This window comes from Paramisgurnus dabryanus, chromosome 18 (genome assembly GCF_030506205.2).
Source record: "Paramisgurnus dabryanus chromosome 18, PD_genome_1.1, whole genome shotgun sequence".
Lineage (NCBI taxonomy): Eukaryota > Metazoa > Chordata > Actinopteri > Cypriniformes > Cobitidae > Paramisgurnus > Paramisgurnus dabryanus.
In genome coordinates, this window is record NC_133354.1 from 15,280,697 (window position 1) to 15,303,323 (window position 22,627).

At 35.0% G+C, this 22,627-nt stretch overlaps 1 protein-coding gene across 1 annotated transcript; it reads right to left on the reverse strand.

Moving 5' to 3' along the window:
* Positions 1–119: 119 nt before the first annotated feature.
* On the reverse strand, positions 120–22,291 carry gig2e (grass carp reovirus (GCRV)-induced gene 2e). Its single transcript, XM_065287738.1, is given in 6 exon segments — positions 120–728; positions 5,787–6,245; positions 10,231–10,409; positions 10,411–11,077; positions 18,234–18,656; positions 21,783–22,291. Coding segments are annotated over 6 exon segments (2,652 nt in total). The 5' UTR covers positions 22,264–22,291; the 3' UTR covers positions 120–285.
* Positions 22,292–22,627: the final 336 nt, after the last annotated feature.

Below are 22,627 nucleotides of genomic sequence, written 5' to 3' on the forward strand. Positions count from 1 at the left end.
TGTTGTTATTTTTGAGCGGTTGTTATTTGGGAATAACAAACCTTCAAATGTTGCGACTGGCCAATCAGTATTAAGCATTATAGTGCTGTGTAATAAAGATTGATAGAACATGAATTGGAACCAGTTTAAATGATGTTTTATTTGTTTGTACATAGTTTCAGGGTCAGAACATGAAATACAATATGAACATTTTTATAACATGAAGTTTGTATTCAAAACTTCTTAAAACATTTTTTAAAAAACAGCAACAATGCATTTTAGGACTACTATCTATTCAAATGTATCTTAAGAAATATTGCAAACATCCGGAGCCTCTAATTTTGGACAAATTTCACCAATGACTGTGATACGATCTGGATCCCAAACACAGAACTCTTCAAGACCACTTGGCACCATGCCACAATCTGGAGGGCACCAGGCAGTGTCAAACCCATAGTCATGCCAAGTTTTTTGCATTGGGTGTTTCTTATAGTTGATCTTCTTAACTTTACCAACATTGACTTTAACTCTCAGAACAACTCGCTGGTTCTCAGGTTCTTCCAGAGGATACCTGGAGGCCTTTTCTAGATCTCGACTGAGATAGACCCCACGCCCAAGCATGCCTTTAGTTGACTGATTAAAACCATAAGCTTTAATTTCTTCTGCAGCCTCCCTCGATGTTCCATGATACATTCTGTAGACAGTATCATCAGATGGATCTATAAAGCTTTCAAGACATGGTGGAGCACCTGGATCCAAATCATCTTCAGCCCACATGTTTACACCTGCACAAACATTATGAGTAACAAAGTATCATAAGGATATAGAAACATATCAGTTTAAACTTATTACAGTTTTTTTCGATTGCTAAACGACAGTGGGCACAACTGAAGTCACATGTGCAAAACTCTAACTACAGTCTGCACAGCAGCAGTTCATGTGGACCAAACTCTAGTTCGTTTTTCATTGCTTGAACACAGTTTTCAAAACTTTACACACTTATCCCATGACTTTAACCACAACCTGCACAACACTGTGGATTTACAGCACTTTGTTCAAATGCTAAAACACTGCTGTCAAAACTGTGAACCACACATTCAAAACACAATTGATTTCAGTCTTGTGCCTTTCAAACACTGCTGACTGCAATTTCATATAAATATAAATTCCAATTTCATTTATATATACAGTAATATTACCTTTCATGTACTTTAAGTTTCTACCTTTTTTTCTCATTACTGTAATTCCGTAAATTACTACAGACTACTGAAGCAAACTGCTAATTTTCATTTACCTTAAAAAATTATGATGTTCTAGAAAAAATAATGTGATAAATCAATCAATAAATCATTCTTTAAAGAAAACATTACTTGGTGTGACATCACTGAAATTGTTAAAACTGTAAAGATATAAAGTTAGTATTTTGTGTATTGGTGTTTGAAGTTAGTGTTTTTCCTCTCAGTGTGTTCTGAGTGACAGTGTGTGTTATCTCAGTGAGGGTTGTGTTTAGTGTTTGGCTGCACGGAGCTGTTTTGAGCCATATGTTAAGAGTTGTGCTCATGTGACTTTTGGTAGTGCAGACTGTAGTTAGAGTTTTGCACATGTAGCTCCAGTTGTGCCCACTGTCGTTTAGCAATCGAAAAAAACTGTAAGATGTTAATCAGTTTACAAGTAAACTAAAGTTCACAAGTAAACAAACAAACAAACAAACAAACTCAACACACACACACACACACACACACACACACACACACACACACACACACACACACACACACACACACACACACACACAGGATGGTAGAGCACCTGTATCCAGGTCATCTGAGTCTTCTGAGTCATTTGAGTCATCAGAGTCATTTGAGTCATCCGAGTCATCTGAGTCATCTTTATACCACATGTTTACACCTGTAGAAATATTATGATTAAGAAAGTATCAAAAGGGTATTAACAGAAACTTAGAAACACACACTGTACAAACACACTGTACTGTACAATCTGTATATTCTATTCCCCTAACCTACCCCAGTCCCTACCCCAACCATCACAAAACCTGTTGGCAGTCTTTAATCTATGAAAAAAGTACCATTTATTATTATTTTTAAGCCGTTTAGTTTCTCCACGGTGTCCCTGTAAACCATGTTTATGGCATAATAAACATGTCATTACTATTCATATTATATCCCATAAACCATACCAACCTACACACACACGTAAACAAGAAAAAAATAAAGAAGTGATGGTTTCCTACCTCTGATGTTTGTCTTAACTCTGATCGAATACCTTCTGCAAACAGGGGTTTGTACAGCACCTCCTTCAGGGGTTTACACAATTGGAAAATATTCCTCTAACTTTTACTTTCTCTTTAAGTCAGCAGCATGCTTTACTAAACTTTAGGGATACTTTATTGTATAGAGTTTATGATCCACGGTGCTGTAAAGTCTGAATGAATTTTCATTTAATATTTTCTATTGTTCATAAAATTTCTACTTTTTAAAAAAATATTTTTTTATCATTTTAATGATGGCAAAAAGTAAAAGTGAAAGTGAAACGATTTTTATTTACAACCAAAATGTTGGTATCGTTTAAGTTTCATTTCTGTTTACATGATTCTTTTCCTGTAACTGCTCCACCTAGTTGAAAACTTTTAACAGATGTGACAGAAGGTACAGGGGTTAGGCTTATAATTATAAACAATACGTCATACAGGACATTCACCATAAAATTTCATAAAAGAAAATCATATATTCTGACACATGAAGTGTTATGCACTGACTGAGGTTTTTATGTCATGATCCTGATTTTAGTTCTCAGTTTTTTTGGTTCATAGTGACAGAACCATGACAGCCCCAAGTTTTGTATGGGAACATGTGGCTTTGTTTATCAGGCCATGTGCTTTCCCTGTCTCGTCACTGACTCCGCCCCCTCGTCTCCTTGTTAATCTCCTTGAAATTGTTTGATTCATGTCACCTACTTCTTTGATTTTATGCCTTATGTAATGCCCTTGTGTCTGCTGTCCTGTGCCAGTGCATTTTGTAACCAGGGGGAGTTTTTGCCAGTTTGTCTTGTATGCGGCTATTGAGGTTTTGCCACGTCACAGTCACGTTGTCTAGTTTAGTGTACTTATATTTTCATATGATAGTTATTTTCGGTCAAAGTCTAGTCTGTTTCATGTAATTTGTCTGTTCCTTGTTATTTAACCCCTCGTGGGTTGTTTTTTCTGTTTTATTGTTATTAAAAAGTGTTTGTGTTTATCTATTGCCTGCGCCTGGGTTCTGTCCTGCTAATCCATGACAGTTTTACATCAGTGATGATCAAATGTCTCATAAATGCTTTTGTGTATGGTCATCATACCATTGCAAAATAACAAATCCTATGGTGGTATGTTGGCCAATGACTTTATCCACTCAGTTAAAAATATAATTTTCTTCTTATCTTTTTATATTCTAAAGAACCATTTTAACTTCAAAGAACTTCAGATTCTTCAGATACTAAAAGTATTTTTGGAAGAGATGAGTTTTTAGTTGTTGTTTTTTAAAATATCTATATGATATAAAGGATTTGTAAAAAATGTACATTTTTTTAAATATGTAAGGCACATACTGTATCAATAAGTCTATATCCAGACCATTAGAGCAAAGGTACTAAACAAAAGTTCAAAAATGTATATTTACAAAACATAGACAAAAGCCTAATGCTGCATTTACACCGACCGCGGTAAGGGCGTGAAGCGCGAGTGATTTCAATGTTAAGTCAATGTGAAGACGCGTTGACGCGCGTCAAGAGGTCCCGCGGCGCGGAAGAGGCGTTCGGCGCGGCGCGGAAGACGCGTTTCCGCCTCTTTCGCGCGTGAAGCTCGGGCGAAAGGCGCGAATTGAGCGTTGTGCGCGGTACGCGCGGTAAGCGCGAATGGTGCTTTTTGTGCATCTAGCGGTTCACGCGAATTTGCGGCTGACGCCCGAGTTGAAAAATTTGAACTTTGGCGGAATTTCGCGCCGCGTTAACCAATCAGGAGCCTGCTTGCTGCTGTGGTGGCAGCCCCGCCCGGAGTCACTCACTCAACCAAGGCTTGATATTGTCCATAAGCAGACACCCGGAGCTATACGACACAAGTTCTTATTTCTATAGAGGAGACAGGAATAAAAAGGACCTCGCTTGGAAGAGTGTCAGTGAGGACATTAGGCAACCTGGTAATTGTAATACACACTTCACTTTTGAGTCACGTGACGTTTATCGACCCGTGTCGTTTATTTTCCCCATAGTAAGGTTACCAAATACAAACTGGTAACTCTCTCGATAAATGCACAATCAACATCAGTCATTTTGCAAAAAGACAACCGCATAGCACTTGCCCCTCCCACAAGAAGCGGAGTTTGCCTCTGACGCGCGTCAAATGCTTGGTTTTTCCGCGCGTCTACTCCGCTCTACACGCGCGAATGCATCCAAATTGTTCAAGCGGCAAACCACGCGCGGTAGACGCGATTTTGACGCCCAAACCGCGTTTGGTGTAAACTCAGCATTAGTGTTACTGTACATACAAAAATACATCTGTAAATATATTAATGAGATCAGGCTGAGATATAGTATTTGCTTTGGTTTAAATGTTTCCCCCAAACAAAAGTTTCGTTTATGCTTCAGACTATTTTCCTATACTTGCCCTACAGGTGCAGCCTGATAGTAAGGTATGTTGACCTTTACTGGTGGATGCAAATGTATTCTGTACAAAACAAATTGTTTGCTGCATAACTAACTCTTACACTGACTGTCAAAAATGTGTACCTTAATCATGTTACAGATCCCAACCCTCGTAAACCTGCTTTAAATGTTATCTTCTTAAGATGTACTTATATCCCACATTGGGCTTTTTACTGAAATTATATACATGTACAATAAAAAATGATGTTGAAGATTTATCTTGTTTTTTTAATAAATTAAATATAAAAGGTGTATTACTTATTGCAAACACTGTACACTTTGGTCTGGTCTGTTTGTCTATGTAAAACCAAGAATATATGTGGTAAAAGTATTTTTTATGTCAGCTTTCATATGTATAGTATTTTGCAATGTAATAAAAGACCATACAGTATATACCATCACCCATAACTCTCAAATACAAAATGGTGGCTTGTCTCTCTCTCTTAATGCTAAATGCTGAGCATCTGAAAACAGGTTTATAAATAACACATGTTTGTATAGATATGTATACTCCATGTGATCTCCTTTTATATGCAGGGCTGAGCTTTTTGTTTGTACAGGGCTCAAATTTTACACCTGTGAAAGCTAAAAGGGTGTTAGTGATAAATAGTTAAAGACATACCTAATACGTGGAACGAAGAATGAAACATAAAGATGCTTTATATTTCCTGTGCCCAGCCAGGATTTCTATTTACAATGCAAATCTATTATAAGCAAAAAATGTGATATAAGATAAACAGTTCATGTGCTAGATGGAGTCATATTACATTTAAACTTACCAAATAAGTCATCTCATCATTAAGCCGATTCAAAGAAAGGGAATTTCTCTTCTATGTTTTTACAGTCTAGGATTGTAATTAAGTAAATATTTGTTATTTCAATCATGTGACTGTCTAATCAGTTTATATGATTATATTTTATTTTTGTTAGTAGAATAAAAAATAAAGACAATTTAAAGATATATGCCAGAAGTATGTTTAATTTGTTTGTACACAATTCAAGGTCAGGACATTTGGTACAATATGAACATCATTTTAAAAACATGAAGTTTTTATTAAACAGTTAGTGTAACATTTAAAATGACAGCTCCACCAACTCTTCATTTAAAACACCAAATTATCTTGGGTAGATTACATCAATGATTGTGATTCTTTTCGGATCCCAAACGCAGTCTTCCTCAAGATTACTTCTCACCATTCCACAGTTTGGAGGGCACCAGGCAGTATCATAACCGTTATCATGCCAGGTCTTCTGCATTGGGTGATCTTGACAGTCGATCTTTTTCACTCTCCCAACATTGACCTTGACTCTTATAACCACTCTCTCATGGTTGGGTATGTTGGCATCTAGAGGGTATCTGGAGGCCTTTGCTAGATCTCGACTGAGATAGACACCACGACCGAGCATGCCATTAGAAGACTGACGAAAACCATCTCTGATTATACTTGCTGCAGCCTGCTTAGTTGTGCCATGGTACATTCTGTAGACTGTACCTTGAGAGGGTTCAATCAAACTTTGGAGGCATGGTGCAGCACCTGGACCCAAGTCATCTTCGACCCACATGTTTACACCTGTACAAATTATGATAAATGCAATGGCATCAAAATATTAATAGAAACATTAGTAATTAAAGATGTTTACAGCACAAAATACAATTTTAAATATTATTTGGTTATTATAAGATTTTATAGACTTTATAAACAAGCACCAGAAACATTTGAATAAAAGAGTAAATTGTAACTTACCACTGATGCTGTTCTCAACGCTGATGACAGACTTTCTGCAAACAGCTTTTTATATACAGTAGCAGGGTGTGTCCACAAGGAATATACAGTATATGTCCTCTGACGTGTACTTTTTCTTTGTGTGATATGCTTTTATAGCTTTCAGAAGACTCTTTTAGGTCTTGACAGGAAGTCACTAGGTTAGGACTACATCTCATTAGATAACAAGAGAGTGGAATAAAACGAGAGAGAAGTTAACATCTGTTAAAATTATTTCCTTGCCCAGTTTATGCATCAGATCTTTACCCAAGTAATTTAAGGGTGGATCATATGATTGTATTCACAACAGTATTCGCAACACACTTTAGTTTTTCCTAAAAGAGTTCAGGAAAAATCTATGTGAAAGATTAGAATAAATGTGTTGTTTAAAGGAGTTAATCTTGTCCTAAAGGATAAATGTCTAATTTACTGTTCACTCTTAGAATATTGTTTAGAACTACAAATAATGCAATAGTTTAGAAAGTTGTTACAGATTATTAGGTTGAATACTTAAGTTCAAATTAAAAAAGGATCTAATGGTATTTCATCCATTTTGACATATTTACACGTTTAAAGAATTGAATTCTGCTAAACATGCTATACATAGCTAAACATAGTCAAAGTAAAAAAAAAAAAACAGTTGGACACATGATTTTTGTGTGGAATACTCTTCGTCAGGGTTTTATTCGACTACTGAATCTTTTATGTCACAAGTATTTGCATGGGCACTTTTTGCTAAAAAGCACCAACCAGAGCAAAAGCAAGAGCATGCCCATCAAAATGTTTTATTTGGTTTACGGGAGTCATAGGCAGCGCTGCATAGGACTTGGACACAACATATTTGTTGTTTTGTTTTAAGATCTCAAAATCAATGTTTCCAAAATAGTGTGTTTTTAATTGTGAGGGAAAGATGACCTTTTTTAGCATCCCATAGAATCCAGCGTTAAGGGAACAGTGGATGCAGTTTGTTTTTCCGGGGCAGCAACGTTGTGCAAGTGTGTTAGTTTGTTCCTGGCTTTTCAGTGACAAATATTTTATAAACAAGGCCTATACGCAGTATTCTTCAAGACTGTTACCTTTAAAGTTGGTTTGTAGTGACATTACAGGCTTAACAACTGATTGAGAAGCTTGACCACAAATTATCGCACAATAGGTCATATGTCATATCATGCATAAACATTTGAGCTGCTTTAAGAGATATACATGATCTTATCATACGAAAACAGTTCAAATTTGTCTTAAAAGTATAAAGAGTTGTAGAGTTGTACATAAAAAGTTATAGATACTGTCAATTTATCTATATTGTATTCAATCTTAAAATGTGCTTTTGTAAGTGAAAATGTAATGTACTTCTATAGTTCTATACTAATAAACATGAAATAAGATTGCTTTATGTAACTTTAATGCTTTTATTGATTAATGCTTAGTTACATCTTAGGTACATGTTGCATATTATTGTCAGCATATCATGATATTTGCAGTTCATCTTTTTGTAACATTTTAGTTACTGCCTTGGTAAGGTATTTTTTAATAGTAAACACCAGGTCATGGAAGAGGATAATAATTATTATTATCTTTATTGACAGACTTGAAGTCCTAATAAAAAAAAAACACAACACACAAGCGTCCATATTATATTAAAAGCACACACAATATACAAACGTCCATAGCATATAATAGTATATAATAGGATAAATTACATCAATGATTCTGATTCCTCTTGGAATCCACTTTTTCAAGACTACTACATTAACAAGATGCATCACTGGTACTGATATTAATGGGGTAGATCGCAAAAGTCAAATGCCTCCAGGTCTTGCTTTTAGCGTTGCAAACATGGCGGCACAGTGACGCTGCTTCCTTCAAAAGACTATGGTGTGCTCTTATGTTAGTGTGCTTTAATGTACTTTAGGAGCACTTTATTATATGAGATTTTAGAATCATGCTGTAAAGTCTGACTTATTTTCACCTATTGTTTATTACACTTTGTCATTTTAATGAATGAAGAATTCTGAAAGTAAAATCAGCTGTATTTGCTATTCAAATCTAAAATTCTAGTGTCGTTTTGGTTTCATTTCTGTTTACATGATTGTTTTCCTGTAACTGCCCCTAGTCGACAGATGATAGTACATGGGCAGGTTTATAATAATGAACAATACTCATACATTCACACAAATAAGATTAACATCAGTTTATTTAAAAATTGCAGGATGCTAAACAGTTCACACTAGTAAATTAAGGAGTATTTTAATATCAGTTAATGGATATACAGTACTGTGCAAAAGTCTTACATTTCTATACAGTTTTTAATAATATATACACATTTCCTGTATTTTCTGGATGTATTCTGTTAAAGAGACCGAGAAACAAATAGTTAAATAATTTTTAAATAATTTAATTAGTTAAGGTTTCAAGCAGTGGGGGCTGGTGCTAAAGAATTTTGGGAGGGCACAAACAAAATCAAACTTTTACTTTAGTAATGCAGGACTATAAATAACCAGGTGACGATGTATCATTACTGCTTAGCTAAAATGCTGAAAATGTTACTGTTAATGTAAAGCATGAAATAAATGTACTATGAATCTTTGAATTTCAGAATAATTTCGGTTCATTATCAGTAATGAACTATTTAAGGTAGTCACAGAAAACTTCCTGCTACTTCACATTTTCAATAAACATCATTGTGTTTGATTTATAAGCTTGTTTCCTCATGGGGACATCAAAATGTCCTCACAAGGTCACAAAAATACTGGTATTCCTATCTTTGGGGGGACAGTTGGTCTTTTCAAAATGTTCATTCAAAATGTTCTATTGTTCATATAAAATTTCTATTTTTTTACAGTAATGAATGACAAAAGTGTTAAAAGTCAAATAAGCTGTATTTGTTATTTAAAACCCAATTTTCCATATCTTAAGTTTCATTTCTGTTTACATGTTGGTTTTCCTGTAAATGCTCCACCCAGTTGAAAACTACTAGTTGTGATTGAATTTACAAAGCTTAGGCTTATTATAATAAACAATACATCATAAATTCACCATAAATTATCATAACAGAAACTCATATAATCTGACATGTGTTAACAGAAGTTTTACATCAGTCATGTCATCATAATTACTTTTGTGTTTGGTCATATATCATTGCAAAAATAACAAATCAGTACACTATTAAAAATAAAGATGCTTAAAAGGTTCTTCACAGCGATGCCATAGAAAAACATTATTTTTCCTCAAGGAACCTTTCAGTAACATTTTTCAGCAATAGATTTCTAACACACTCCTTGATGTCTGAGGCTTAGAGGCTATGGGAAAAATCTGGTGTACACCAAGAAGCTTTTACGATGTGTTTTGAAAAAAAGCATTTCTTTCTTATTTTTTTATATTACTATAAAGAACCTTTTTCAATACAACAAATTTCAGGTTATTCAGATATTAAATAAAGGTTCTTTATGGAACCTTTGGAGCCCAAAATGGTTCTTCTATGGCATTTTGAAACATTTTTATGCAGGAAATACATAAGGCATAGATGCTAGTCAACACATGCATAATCTATTCAGTCTCAATCTAAATGTGCAATAATGTATGCTTTTAAGTAAAAAAGTAATGTACTTGTATCTTCTGTACAAATAAACATGAGATGAAACTACTTTATTTGATTCAAATGCTTTTATTGATTAATGCTCAGTTACAGCTTTGGAACATGTTGCATATTATTGTCAGCATATTTGTACTTCATCATTTTTGTAACATTCATTTTAGTTACTACCTTCTAAAGGTAGTTTTTAATAGTTTGCACCATATCCCCCTTTACGCATAACATCAATGATTGTGATTCGCTTTGGATCCCAAACACAGTCTTCTTCACGATTACTTGGCACCATGCTACAGTTTGGAGGGCACCAGGCAGTGTCATACCCATGATCATGCCAGGTCTTCTGCAATGGATGACCTTGATAGTTAATCGCTACTACTTGCAACATTAACCTTGACTCTCAGAACCACTTTCTGATTCTCAGGTAGATTCAGAGGGTATTTGGAGGCCTTCTCTAGATCTCGGCTCAGGTAGACACCACGCCCAAGCATGCCATCAGCAGACTGACGAAAACCTTCTTTTTTAATTCTTTCTGCAGCCTCCCTAGATGTGCCATGGTACATCCTGTAGACACTATCTTTCTGTGGTTCTTTGCTGAATAACAGGCATGATGGAATGACATCAATGATTGTGATTCGTCTTGGATCCCAAACACAGTCTTCCTCAAGACCGCTTGCCACCATGCCACAGTTTGGAGGGCACCAGGCAGTGTCATACCCATGATCATGCCAGGTCTTCTGCCATGGATGACCTTGATAGGTAATCTTTATTACTCTACCAACATTGACCTTGACTTTAATAACAACCTTCTTATTATCATCTAAACCCAGCGGGTATCTGGAGGCCTTTTCTAGATCTCGACTGAGGTAGACACCACGCCCGAACATGCCATTTGCAGACTGACGAAAGCCCTCTCTGTGTATATTTTCTGCAGCCTCTCTAGATGTGCCATGGTACATTGTGTAGTCTCTATCTTGAGTGGGTTCAGTGAGGCTTTGGAGGCATATTGAAGCACCTGCCACCAAATCATCTTCAGCCCACATGCTTGAACCTATAATTTAATATTATGAAAATTTAGGCTACAAGAGTATCTGCAAACAGAGAGAGAGAAGGAGAGAGAGAGAATGAGAGAATGATTTTAAAAAATACCTTAAAGGTATTAATGTTTGGACAATAAAATTATTTAACTGGTTGATTTTATAAACAAGAACGAAAACGTGATGACTTACTTTAGATGTTGTTCTCCTCTCTGATCACAGACCTTTTCACAGACCAGGTTTTTATATGGTATCTCATTTAAGGTGTGTCCACAACTTTTATGAGTACTTAATGTATAGAATTTGTGTCTTATAGAGCTGTAAGATTACTTATTAACTTATTATTCTGGTGTCTGATGATGTTGGTAAGGGCAGAGGATCCTTGTCTTTACATTCAGCACTGACTCAATTTACACCTATTGTTTCATGAAGAATACAAAAATTGTACCAACATTTTCATTTCCTTCCTTAGAGAACAAAATTGTTATTTTACACATTATTTTAGAAATAAATAACTTTACCAATTATTGAAAAAAAGACAGTTACAGCCCAGAAAGGATACTCATTCAATATTGTTTAAAAAGCATCTCAAGGTGAGACATCAAAAAACAGCAACTAACAAATTCTTGGCTAAAGTAAACTACACTGAAGATGCTAAAATATAACATCATTTTGATTTATTTTGGATGTTTTTGGTCATAACATAGTTGCAATTGTGTAATTCCATGGTTTTACTATTATTCTAAAATGTGAAAAAGCAGTGTTTTCAAACTCTTAAATGGTAACATACATTAAAATTAAATTACAAATGAAGTTAACTGAAGTTAAGGCAACTTTATTTGACATTTTCATTCACAACAAGCTTCCAGTATGGTTTAAGTTTCAGTTCTACTGAAACTTAACCTATACGTTTCTGAAGAAACTGCTCAGTATGGAAACTTATCAAGGTAAACGTGTAAGGGGAGTAACTATGAGTCATTAACTAAAGAACAAGGGCGGGGCCAGACTCAACTGGGAACGCATAACACAAAAAAGAGGTCAGTAGCTCCTCCACATGATGACAACATAAGAGAGAGATAACAATGCCACGATCCTATACCAATAAACAAGACACAAAAATACCGTAAAGCTGACAGGATTGTGACAGAAACTAGGACAGAAGTTAGTACAGGGTTTTTAGAGGTAGTCAGACAATGATAATAATCAACAATGTATCTTATATTAAACAGATCAAAACTCTTAAAGGAATACATTTAACAAATTATACACTTTAATAAAGGCTGGGATATTTTTAACCCAGTGTTGGGTCAAATCATGATATTTGATCCAAAGAGGGGTTTAAACAACCCAACATTTAGGGTTGAAATAACATAAATAGTACATTTATAAATGATACATACACTATAAAAATTCATTCTGTAGGCTTGTAGATTTGATGAAATTGAATATGTAAACTTTATTTAATAAAATTAATTTCATGTAGTTTGGTAATTGTTTTGTGTTAAAATTACTTAAAAATGACTGGAATAAAAACTACTTATTGTTTTTGTGAAGGATTTAGCTATTCTTATTGTGTATCTGCGAATGTAGCGAATACCGAATAAATCCAACTTAATACAAATGAGCTGTTTTAAATTAAAAAACCTTTCAGGTTGATATGCAGGTCGTGAGCGCTGAGCAGACGGATTTAGGAGATATAACTTATATTGTGCCACAATTCAAAGTTTTGAAAGCATTTCAGTCGAGAATGTATGTTTTTTAAACAAGAATCTGCAGTAGGTTCATAAAGATTTCGTCTATTTAAACATTTCCTTCCAGTCTTTGGCGATGGGAGCTCCAGATAATCAGCAGGGCGTTCAGCACTCATATATATCGGACAACGGCGCCTCACCTCGGCCAGTCTTGCTGAAAATCACCACTGGCTGTGACGTCAATGTAGTGTTTATAAACTGTGAATGAAATTCATTTCGGGTAAATTTAACGGGCAATCTTTGGTCTTATAAGTCTATACGCAGTGTTTCTTTGTATAATTTGTTTGTAATTCGTTAATATGAATTACAATAAGGATTAATATGAACTGGGTTTGGACGTAACTTCAGCTTTAAGACCTTAGGAGGTCGCATTTCTAGGATCCATTCGTCATCAAGACTTATTTCAGAATATTAACAAGTTGACTTTTATTTTTAATTAATCGTAAATTGTTGTAATATGCGTATGACTTGTGAATGTAATACTTGGTTAGTTTAAACAAACCAGGCTTAAAGGGACACTTCACCCATTTGCATTAAGCTTTGTATAGTTAGAACCCCAGACATGTTTTTGAATGGTCATGCATCATTTTCTCAGTTGCCGCTGAGACAGGAGAAATATGGATTTCAGTGTTGCACTTCCTTCTTTCAATGATGTAAAAATCATCATTTTGCATCATTGAAAGAAGGAAGTCCAATATCTTTGTTGAGGGAGTGAGACTACAAACACCCCTTTTCTCGGTCAAATAGGCACCAAATTCTAAATGTATGTTACATTTCACCTACAAATATAACACACTTTCAATAAAGATTAATGTTTCTACGGGTGAAATGTTCCTTTAATGGCGTATGCAGTCGGCATATGTGACCTCCGCAGTCTGCACTCTGAGTCTTTACCCTTCGGATTTAGAAACGGCCTGCGATTGGTGGTCCAGCTGTAACTCATTTTAAGTGACAGAAAACTGACCAATCATATTGTTCATCTGAATGGGTGGGTTCTCTTAATCCGCTTGCTCGCTCTGAGGTTCGTGTTTTAAAGATAAGTGCGGTCTTTTTCGGTTTATTTAGTTTTGTGTTAATTATATCCACAAAGTATTCGATTAAAATGGTAATGTAAAACTATTCTCCGCTGTAAATTAATTGTGTGCTCAATTGCGAAGCCCTGTGTTGAATTTTTCCAGCGGAAAACATGAACTATTGCTGACTGAATTGACAAAGTTGAGTTTTCTGCTGAATAAAGAAGGGAGAACTTTATTCACAAGAAAAGGTGAGGAATATTATTAAATAAATATATTGTATATATTATATTGTGTGTATAGTGTATGTGTTTATACACATATGAGTAACTTGGTTAACAAATAAATATGTGACTGTATCCTATCGTGTGACAGAAAAAATGTAGGGAAAAGATTTGCCCTAATTATAAATATAGATTATCTTTTCAACATTTTTTGATATTATTTGTAATTCTAATGAGAATTTATTATCAGTTTTCTTTAAAACATTTTAATATACAAGTTTAATGTGTTGATTATTTCAGTATTCAAGCTGTATACATTTATAAAGGTTTTAAGACACATTTGCTGTTTAAAGTTGCAGGATAATGATGAAGAGGCGAGACTTGAGCAGCTTGTGATGGCTGTAATTGTAAAGAATGGATCTTCTAGGCCAGGGGTTCTCAAAGTTTACATTCAAAGGTCCAAATCTGAATTCTCATAATTTTCATAGGTCCGGAAAAACTGGTTATTACAAAAAATTGTCAAGCATGGTAATAACTTTATGTAAATCATTTGTTTATATAACAATCAACACAAATAGTTTGTGAAAAACATAACAACTGTAAAAAAATGTAAAAATATTTTTTTAAACATAAACACAAGAAATATGCCAAAAGTAACCAGGTGCAAAATACAGAGTAACCTAATAAGAGAAATGGCACAGTTTGTTTTCCATCAGATGCATAAACCATGGCAAAAAAAAGTGTGGTTGGTAGGCAGAGACACTAACCAAAATTAGGGGTGCACCTATAAATTAGCTGATGATGCTTGCTATGCATCTCAATGAATTACGGTGAAATGCCGCTACATCCAAAAGCCAGGGGGCGCTCTCGTGCAGAAACTCAATATGCGCTGCAGACGAAGAACAAGACACACGGCAGCTCCAGGAAATGTCTTAAGGATATATTTATATTTCATGTTCTTCAAACCTTTTCAGGTATTTTCATGATAATAAAGAATATGTATAAAGATTATGTTTGACGAGTGTTGCTTTTTCAAATGCATGTTATAAACGACTCAAACCAACAGTGATTTCAGATTGATAAGGACTTACTGATCAAAAGCCGTAGTACATGAAGTAGCTGTGCACAATATCTGGGTGTGATGGCTACAGCGTGACACAGGAAATTTTTAAATAACCCGTTTTATTTTCGGACCAGGAATAATCTTAAATCCAAAAGGTAAAGAAAACTAAACGAATGGTTTACAATTTTAATATGCATTTGTAACGTAGTAAATGCACACATTTAATCCATCACATAGAAATTAATGCACTTGTAAAATGAAGTTGACGCGGGTCCGGATCAAGTTCCCGTCGGGTCCGGATCCGGACCGGAGTCCGGACTTTGAGAACCCCTGTTCTAGGCAGTGGCGAAGCTACGGGTGGGCCTGGCCGGGCCTGGGCCCGCCCACTTTGAGTTGTGGCCCACCCAATCAGAAGGCCATTTTCCAGAGAAATGTGTAAATAATTTAACAAAAATAAATACTAGTACTACGAATATACGTCTTATCACACTATAATTTCATATATGTAATACAATTATAAATATAATTAAAATATAAAATTTAGGTGCAAGTTAGTTTCGCAGTTTTCTTTTATCCTATTGGTGCACACGCTTGTCAACATGAAACGTTGAATATGATTCGTCAGTCATTGTTAGTTCCGCCTACGCGCGATTGAACTGAATTTGAAAACAGCGAGTCGCAAATCATCAAGTTTAACAACCTTTCCACGATGACATCTGCTTATGCCTGTTTACTTTTGGAGACGGAGACTATTACATCACTCATGGAAATGTTGGATTACTGAGGACATCTTTTCAAACGTCAACAAAATGAAACGAGCACGTATATTACGTTGATAATGACTTCATGCTGTGTTGAAAGACTGTTCTTCACCACATATTGTATAAAAAACCTATAACGTTACGCTCATCGATGATAAATGCTCGTCTGAGAAATGTATTTCTGCTTTTCTTTGCGCGAAGGGACATTATGATCATATTGGACTTTGTTATTATGAACCAGAAGCCCCGTCTCAGACTACAGGACATGTAATGGTGAGTTTAGACATTTTCTTAATGTTTATAGTGGTGTCATTATTATTTACAGTTTATAATCAGGAGTATTACTCCAATCAACTATTTAGGGGGCTGTATGATTTAATGTTGTTGGAATATTTACACTTAAATGACAACACATGCAATTTTGTATTGCGCCATGTTGTTTGATGGCCATTGTCTCATTAAATAACAATCTTTCGAACGAGTTCTTTAGTAAAATCACTACCTGTTGAATCTGTCGTAGCCTATGACGCTTTCACGTCATGCATTTTGCTGAGGAGGAATGACATATTGTTCGGATCTACGTTCACGCAACGTAAATAACGTAAAAACTAATTCCGTTACTAATTCAGTTTATGTTGAGTTCTGTGTTCTGTGTGGATTAATAATTTGGTGGGGCACTGCTCATAGACTGTATAAAACCTGCCCATATACTGTAGACAAGCTGGTTGGTTATTTAAGTTGTTTTATAAATTTCCTCTTGAAACATTGTGCTGCCTGCATGGCATTAAGGTAACTTGGCTTAGGTAGCGTGCACCAAAGCTTTTAAACCTGGCTGAAAACGCCTGGAGGACGCCAAATGCCAGCTGTTTTTTCAGCCAAGCGCTTTGGTTGCTGTGATACTTGAGCTGTGAGCCGGTTGGTTGTTGTGATATTAGTCCCGCCCTTTCACCCACTGTGATTGGACGGCTGTGTGAGAACTTACATTGACAAGCTAAGCTTTTCATCCAGAGTTGAATATTTTTAGACCACAGCGCGGAAAAAATGGACAGCTGCTGGCTGTTTTGAAAAAAGCCGCACTTACATTGGGGAAAAAAATATATACGCCGGCCATGGGCGTAAACACTCCCAATTTATGTACATTCTATGCTTTGCCCACCCTGTTTTATAAAGGCCCACCCACTTGAACATTTCTGGCTTCGCCACTGCTTCTAGGAGTGGCAGCCCAAGGGATGCTGGAATTGTTATCGAGGCCTTAAAGATGTTCCCAGGGCAGGCTTTATCCCCCTTGGATTGGATCTATGCATTGAATCTCCAGTATCCCAGGCATCTTTTCAGTTGTTTCAGAAACTTTTCTTGGAGATGGATTCTTCAAAGTTTATAAACTGATTACAGTATAGTAAGTGTAAACTGCTGTCTGATGTTCTGGTTGTGAATCAATGGAGCAGAACACAAACATGAAACCATTCGTAGTCGGGGAAATGTGGACGGTTTTCTTTAAAGACTGCAAAATACTTTTTGAAGTTTACACTGTTACAAATACACCATTAAAAAGGAGATGCTTTCCTGCTCTTTTGACTGCAATAAAATAAGAATTGATTCATCTTTGTCTGTCATTCTGAAATCAGATATAATACTCATTACTAATAATAATATTAATGGATACATTTTAAATCATGATGTTAAATTAAAATAGTATAATTGAATAGTATTTAGTACTAGGTCTTTGTCCTGTATACCCAATATTTTCATTAAATTTAAATTAATTTCTAATTGCAAATTGCAGTTTACCTTTTTGAACAAGTTACTATTAAGGAATTTATGGAGTAATTCTAACTCAATTTTTATTTGTTGAATTTAATTAATGATATTGCTTGTAATCTGTTGCCACACTTTTATTGAGTAGATATGGCATAATATTTTGTATTGTATAGTGCTAGTTCTTTGTCTAGTATACCCATTATTTTTGTTTAAATTTTAATAAATTTTTTAATTGCAAATTGCAGTTTGACTTTTTAAATAGGTTAATATTAAGGAGTTTATTGAGTAAATCTAACTCAATTTTTATTTGTTGAATGTAATTAATGATATTGCCACAATTTTATTGAGAAGATAGGGCATATTATTTTTTACAGTGTCAATATGATCATTAACAAAAAAACCTTCTATACAAATAAACATGAAATGAGATTGCTTTATGTAACTTCAATGCTTTTATTGATTAATGCTCAGTTATAGCTTTGGTACATGTTCCATATTATTGTCAGCATATCATGACATTTGCATTTTATCTTTTTGTAACATTTTAGTTACTGCCATTGTATGGTATTACACAAGGCCATAGAAAAGGATAAATTACACCAATGATTTTGATTCGTCTTGGATCCCATACGCAGTCTTCTTCAAGACCACTTGGCACCATGCCACAGTTTGGAGGACACCAGGCAGTGTTATACCAGTTATGCCAGGTCTTCTGGAATGGGTGTCCTTGATAGTTAATCGCTATTACTTTACCAACGTTGACCAATACACTCAAAACAACTTTCTCATGCACAGGTAGGTTCAGAGGGTATTTGAAGGCCTTCTGCAGATCTCGACTGAGGTAGACACCAGGCCCGAGCATACCATCCACAGACTGACGAAAGCCCTCAATGAGTATTCTTTCTGCAGCCTGCCTAGATGTGCCATGAAACATTGTGTAGTTCTTATCTTCAGTGGGTTGAATAAGGCTTCCCAGGCATGGAGCACCTGGACCCAAGTCATTTTCAGCCCACATGTTTACACCTGTACAAAATATGACAATCTCACAGTCACTACCATCAACATTAATTATCAGATCATGAGTAAATATACATATAAAGATAGAGATATTGAAAAGGAAAATGCCTTAAAGGTGTTAATGTTTACAACATAAAATAATTTACTTTAATTATATTGAATGTATTTGTAAATATTAAAGATGAGGCTGTATTGCTAGTTACAGGCAGATGTTGTGGGAATAACAAATCTGAAACTTTTGCCAATTTAACCAAATATTCCAGAGCGCCATGTAATAAAAGGTTTTATAGATTTCAATTGCACAATATTAACAGGAGAGAGAGAGAGAGAGAGAGAGAGAGAGAGAGAGAGAGAGAGAGAGAGAGAGAGAGAGAGAGAGAGAGAGAGAGAGAGAGAGAGAGAGAGAGAGAGAGAGAGAGAGAGAGAGAGAGAGAGAGAGAGAGAGAGAGAGAGAGAGAGAGAGAGAATAAAATGCATTGAATGTGTTAATGTAAACAGCATAAAATAGATGGTTGTGACGAGATTTCATAAACTTAAGAAATAGAAAATGGTGACTTACTGATTTTTCTCTACTCTTATAACATTCCTTCTGCAAAAGTTTTTAGGTTTTAATGCAGTTCCTCACTTCATTCAGGATGTGACAAGATTTTATAGACTTTATAAACAAGAAAGAAAGAGGAATTGGTGACCTATTTCTGTTGTCTCGCTTAACTGTGATGAGTATTCTCAAAGATTTGTAATATTTACAAGATCCGTCATGCTATTAACTAGGTAGGTTGCAATGGTCAATATGGCTGCTCTAGTCCTGCCTTCCAGTAAAAAGAGCCAATCGTCAACCATTAAAGAGTGACATCTTCTGGGGCAGGGACTTATACTGTCTCTGACAGGTCGCTTTAACAACACCTGGAGGCGTTGCAAACAAAGTGGCGGCACAGCGACAGGTCTTCCTTTGGTATGCAACTATGCATACAGTGACGTGGCACAAGATTTTGGTATGCTTTCTGTCAATAAACTTTAGGAGCACTTTATTATATGGGATTTGAGACTTGTGCTGTAAAGTCTGACTTAATTTTTTTCTATTGTTTGTTAAACTTTGTCATTTAAATGAATGAATAATACTGAAAGTAAAATCAATATTTGCTATTTAAATTAAAATTCTAGTGTCGTTTTGGCTTCATTTCTGTTTACATGATTGTTTTCCTGTAACTGCCCCACCTAGTCGACAGATGATACATGGGCAGGTTTATAATAATGAACAATACATCTCATACATTCACAAATACTGTATAAGATTGACATCAGTTTACTATTATTTAAAAATTGCAGGATGCTAAACAGTTACATTTAGGAGTGTATATAAATATTAGTTAATTGATATACAGGACTGTACAAAAATCCACCACCACCTCCATATTTATTTTTCAATCTATTTTGATAAGACACAAACAGAAAATACTGAAAATATGCAATAAATAAAAAAATACATTTTCAGGACTAAATGTCTTCTTTAGGCATCGTTGGTGTTTAATGTGACCTAAACACATCTTGAGCATTTTTGAGCAGAATGAAGTTAAAAGGACTAATTTCTTTAAAATTAGAAATTATTATTTAATTTAGGTTTAAGAGATCCTGCAGTTTCCTGCTATTGCTCAAGTGGAAGGGGAGTTTACCCTAAAAACTTGACACATCATTTTACATTAATTTAGCTTTTTTATACTATATACACATTTCCTGTATTTTCTGGTTGTATTTTGTTAAAGAGACTGAGAAACAATTATATATGATCACTATAATATTGCAAAAACAACTAATTTAATTGACTTTTGCACAGTTTGCCTAAGACTTTTACACAGTACTGTATATAAAAGTAAACTTAGACAGTAAGGTAGGCTACTTACACTTTAAGGATATATCCTATAATCTATACAAAATACAAAAAATATATATCTACAGAAATATATAAAGCATTATATTATACATAAAGCATTTATTTCAGCTCTAATTTTTGTGTTTTTGTCTTTTGCCTGAAATTCCCGTTTTCTTATAGGCTATCCTGTTTCCCTAGTCCTCAATAGGTTCACACTCAAGTTTTATCTTGTCTAGTTTCTTTTTTGTTTTTATTGCATGTTTTTGTATAAAAAATATTTACTGACCTGCGATTTAAATACCTTTTTCTCTGTGTACCCTATTTTACAGAATTATTATAACAAGGATATATATTTATTATACTGCCTGAGAATATACCACCAGTGTGAATTGGTCTACTTCAAATACAAGGTTCATTGGGTTTGTGCTCATTCATTGTCTAGCATTTTATTGCTTGGAGAAAGAAACCTAGAAACTACTTTAGATTTTCCTGAAATGTATTTATTGAGGCATGAAGCTTTTCATTTGATTGTCACCACTGTTGAGATTCATATGTTGATTCTTGATGTCTGTGTATCTCTGTATTATTTTGTAGTCCATTATATTTAGAATTTAGGTGTTTGAATTCTAATTGCCAGAACACTGCAGCACAACCTAATGTAAGTAATTATATGAAATTAATAAAACATAACATAATCATGGATGAAGCCAGAAAATGAGACTATGTTGTGATGATAATATCATGATAGGTAATCAGCCAACATTATCAGCCAACATTTTTTTACTATATTAAATGCATTTATAAAAATGCAGACACAGTTATCTGGTTTGTAATAGGTCAAGATGGTAATGATGTTTTAGATTTGTTTATTGTAATCCTCCTTCAGTGAGAGCTTGATTTGAGCTACTACAATTGTGACGAATTTCAGATTGGGATGATTTACACAATTAACAGAAAAAGATCTGCACACTGTAAAAAGTCCCTTTATTCAAGTAGTTAAAACTGCAACGTTTCGGTCAAATACCTTAACACAGGTGTTTGCCTGACGAAGGTCTTTGACCGAAACGTTGCAGTTTTAACTACTTAAATAAAGGGACTTTTTACAGTGTGCAGATCTTTTTCTGTTCTTTGATTCATTTTTGATCTGGCACCTGGTCAAGACTTTTGGATGTGCGTATCCTGTTTTCTCTTCATGATTTACACAATTGCAATTTTTTTATTTAGTAATGATCAGCTATCAAGTATTTTAACATGTTGTATGATTTAGTCAGCAGTTGTCCCCTTAAAACAAAACACAAGAGCTTTGGCTGTTTGGATAGATTCAACAATGATTGTAATTCGTTTTGGATCCCAAACACAGTCTTCCTCAAGACCACTTGGCACCATGCCACAGTTTGGAGGGCACCAGGCAGTATCATACCCCTTTTGATGCCAGGTTGTTCGCATTTGGTGCTTCTGAGAGTCTATCTTTTTCACTTTTCCAACTCTAACCTTGACTCTTATAATCACTCTCTCATGGTCAGGTAGATTCAGAGGATATCTAGAGGCCTTTGCTAGATCTCGACTGAGGTAGACACCAGGCCCAAGCATGCCTTTAGAAGACTGATTAAAGCCATCTCTGAGGATACCTGCTGCAGCTTCTTTAGATGTGCCATGATACATTGTGTAGACTCCATCTTCAGATGGTTCAGTGAGGCTTTGGAGGCATGGTGCAGCACCTGGACCCAAATCATCTTCTGCCCACATTGTTTCTGCCTGTAAAAATTATGATCTCAGTACTATAAAAATATCAATAGAAACAAGTTAATAAACTTACAAACAGAGAGATAATGATTAAAGAAAAATGCATGCCTTAAAGATATGTCAATGTCTACAGCATACTAACTGGATATTATAATTAAAAGAAAATATGCTCCTGATGCAGCTGAGGCAATTCAACTGCACACCACATGTCTATATCTGTAAAGAATACAAATAATCTCAGGGCCCTTAAAACAATGACACATGCTTGAAGATTTCGAAATTTCCTGCGGTATAAAAACATATAAAGAAGAGGGAAATTGCTTTAAAAAATATTTACATAACTGTACAGAATTTCATGTGCATAATG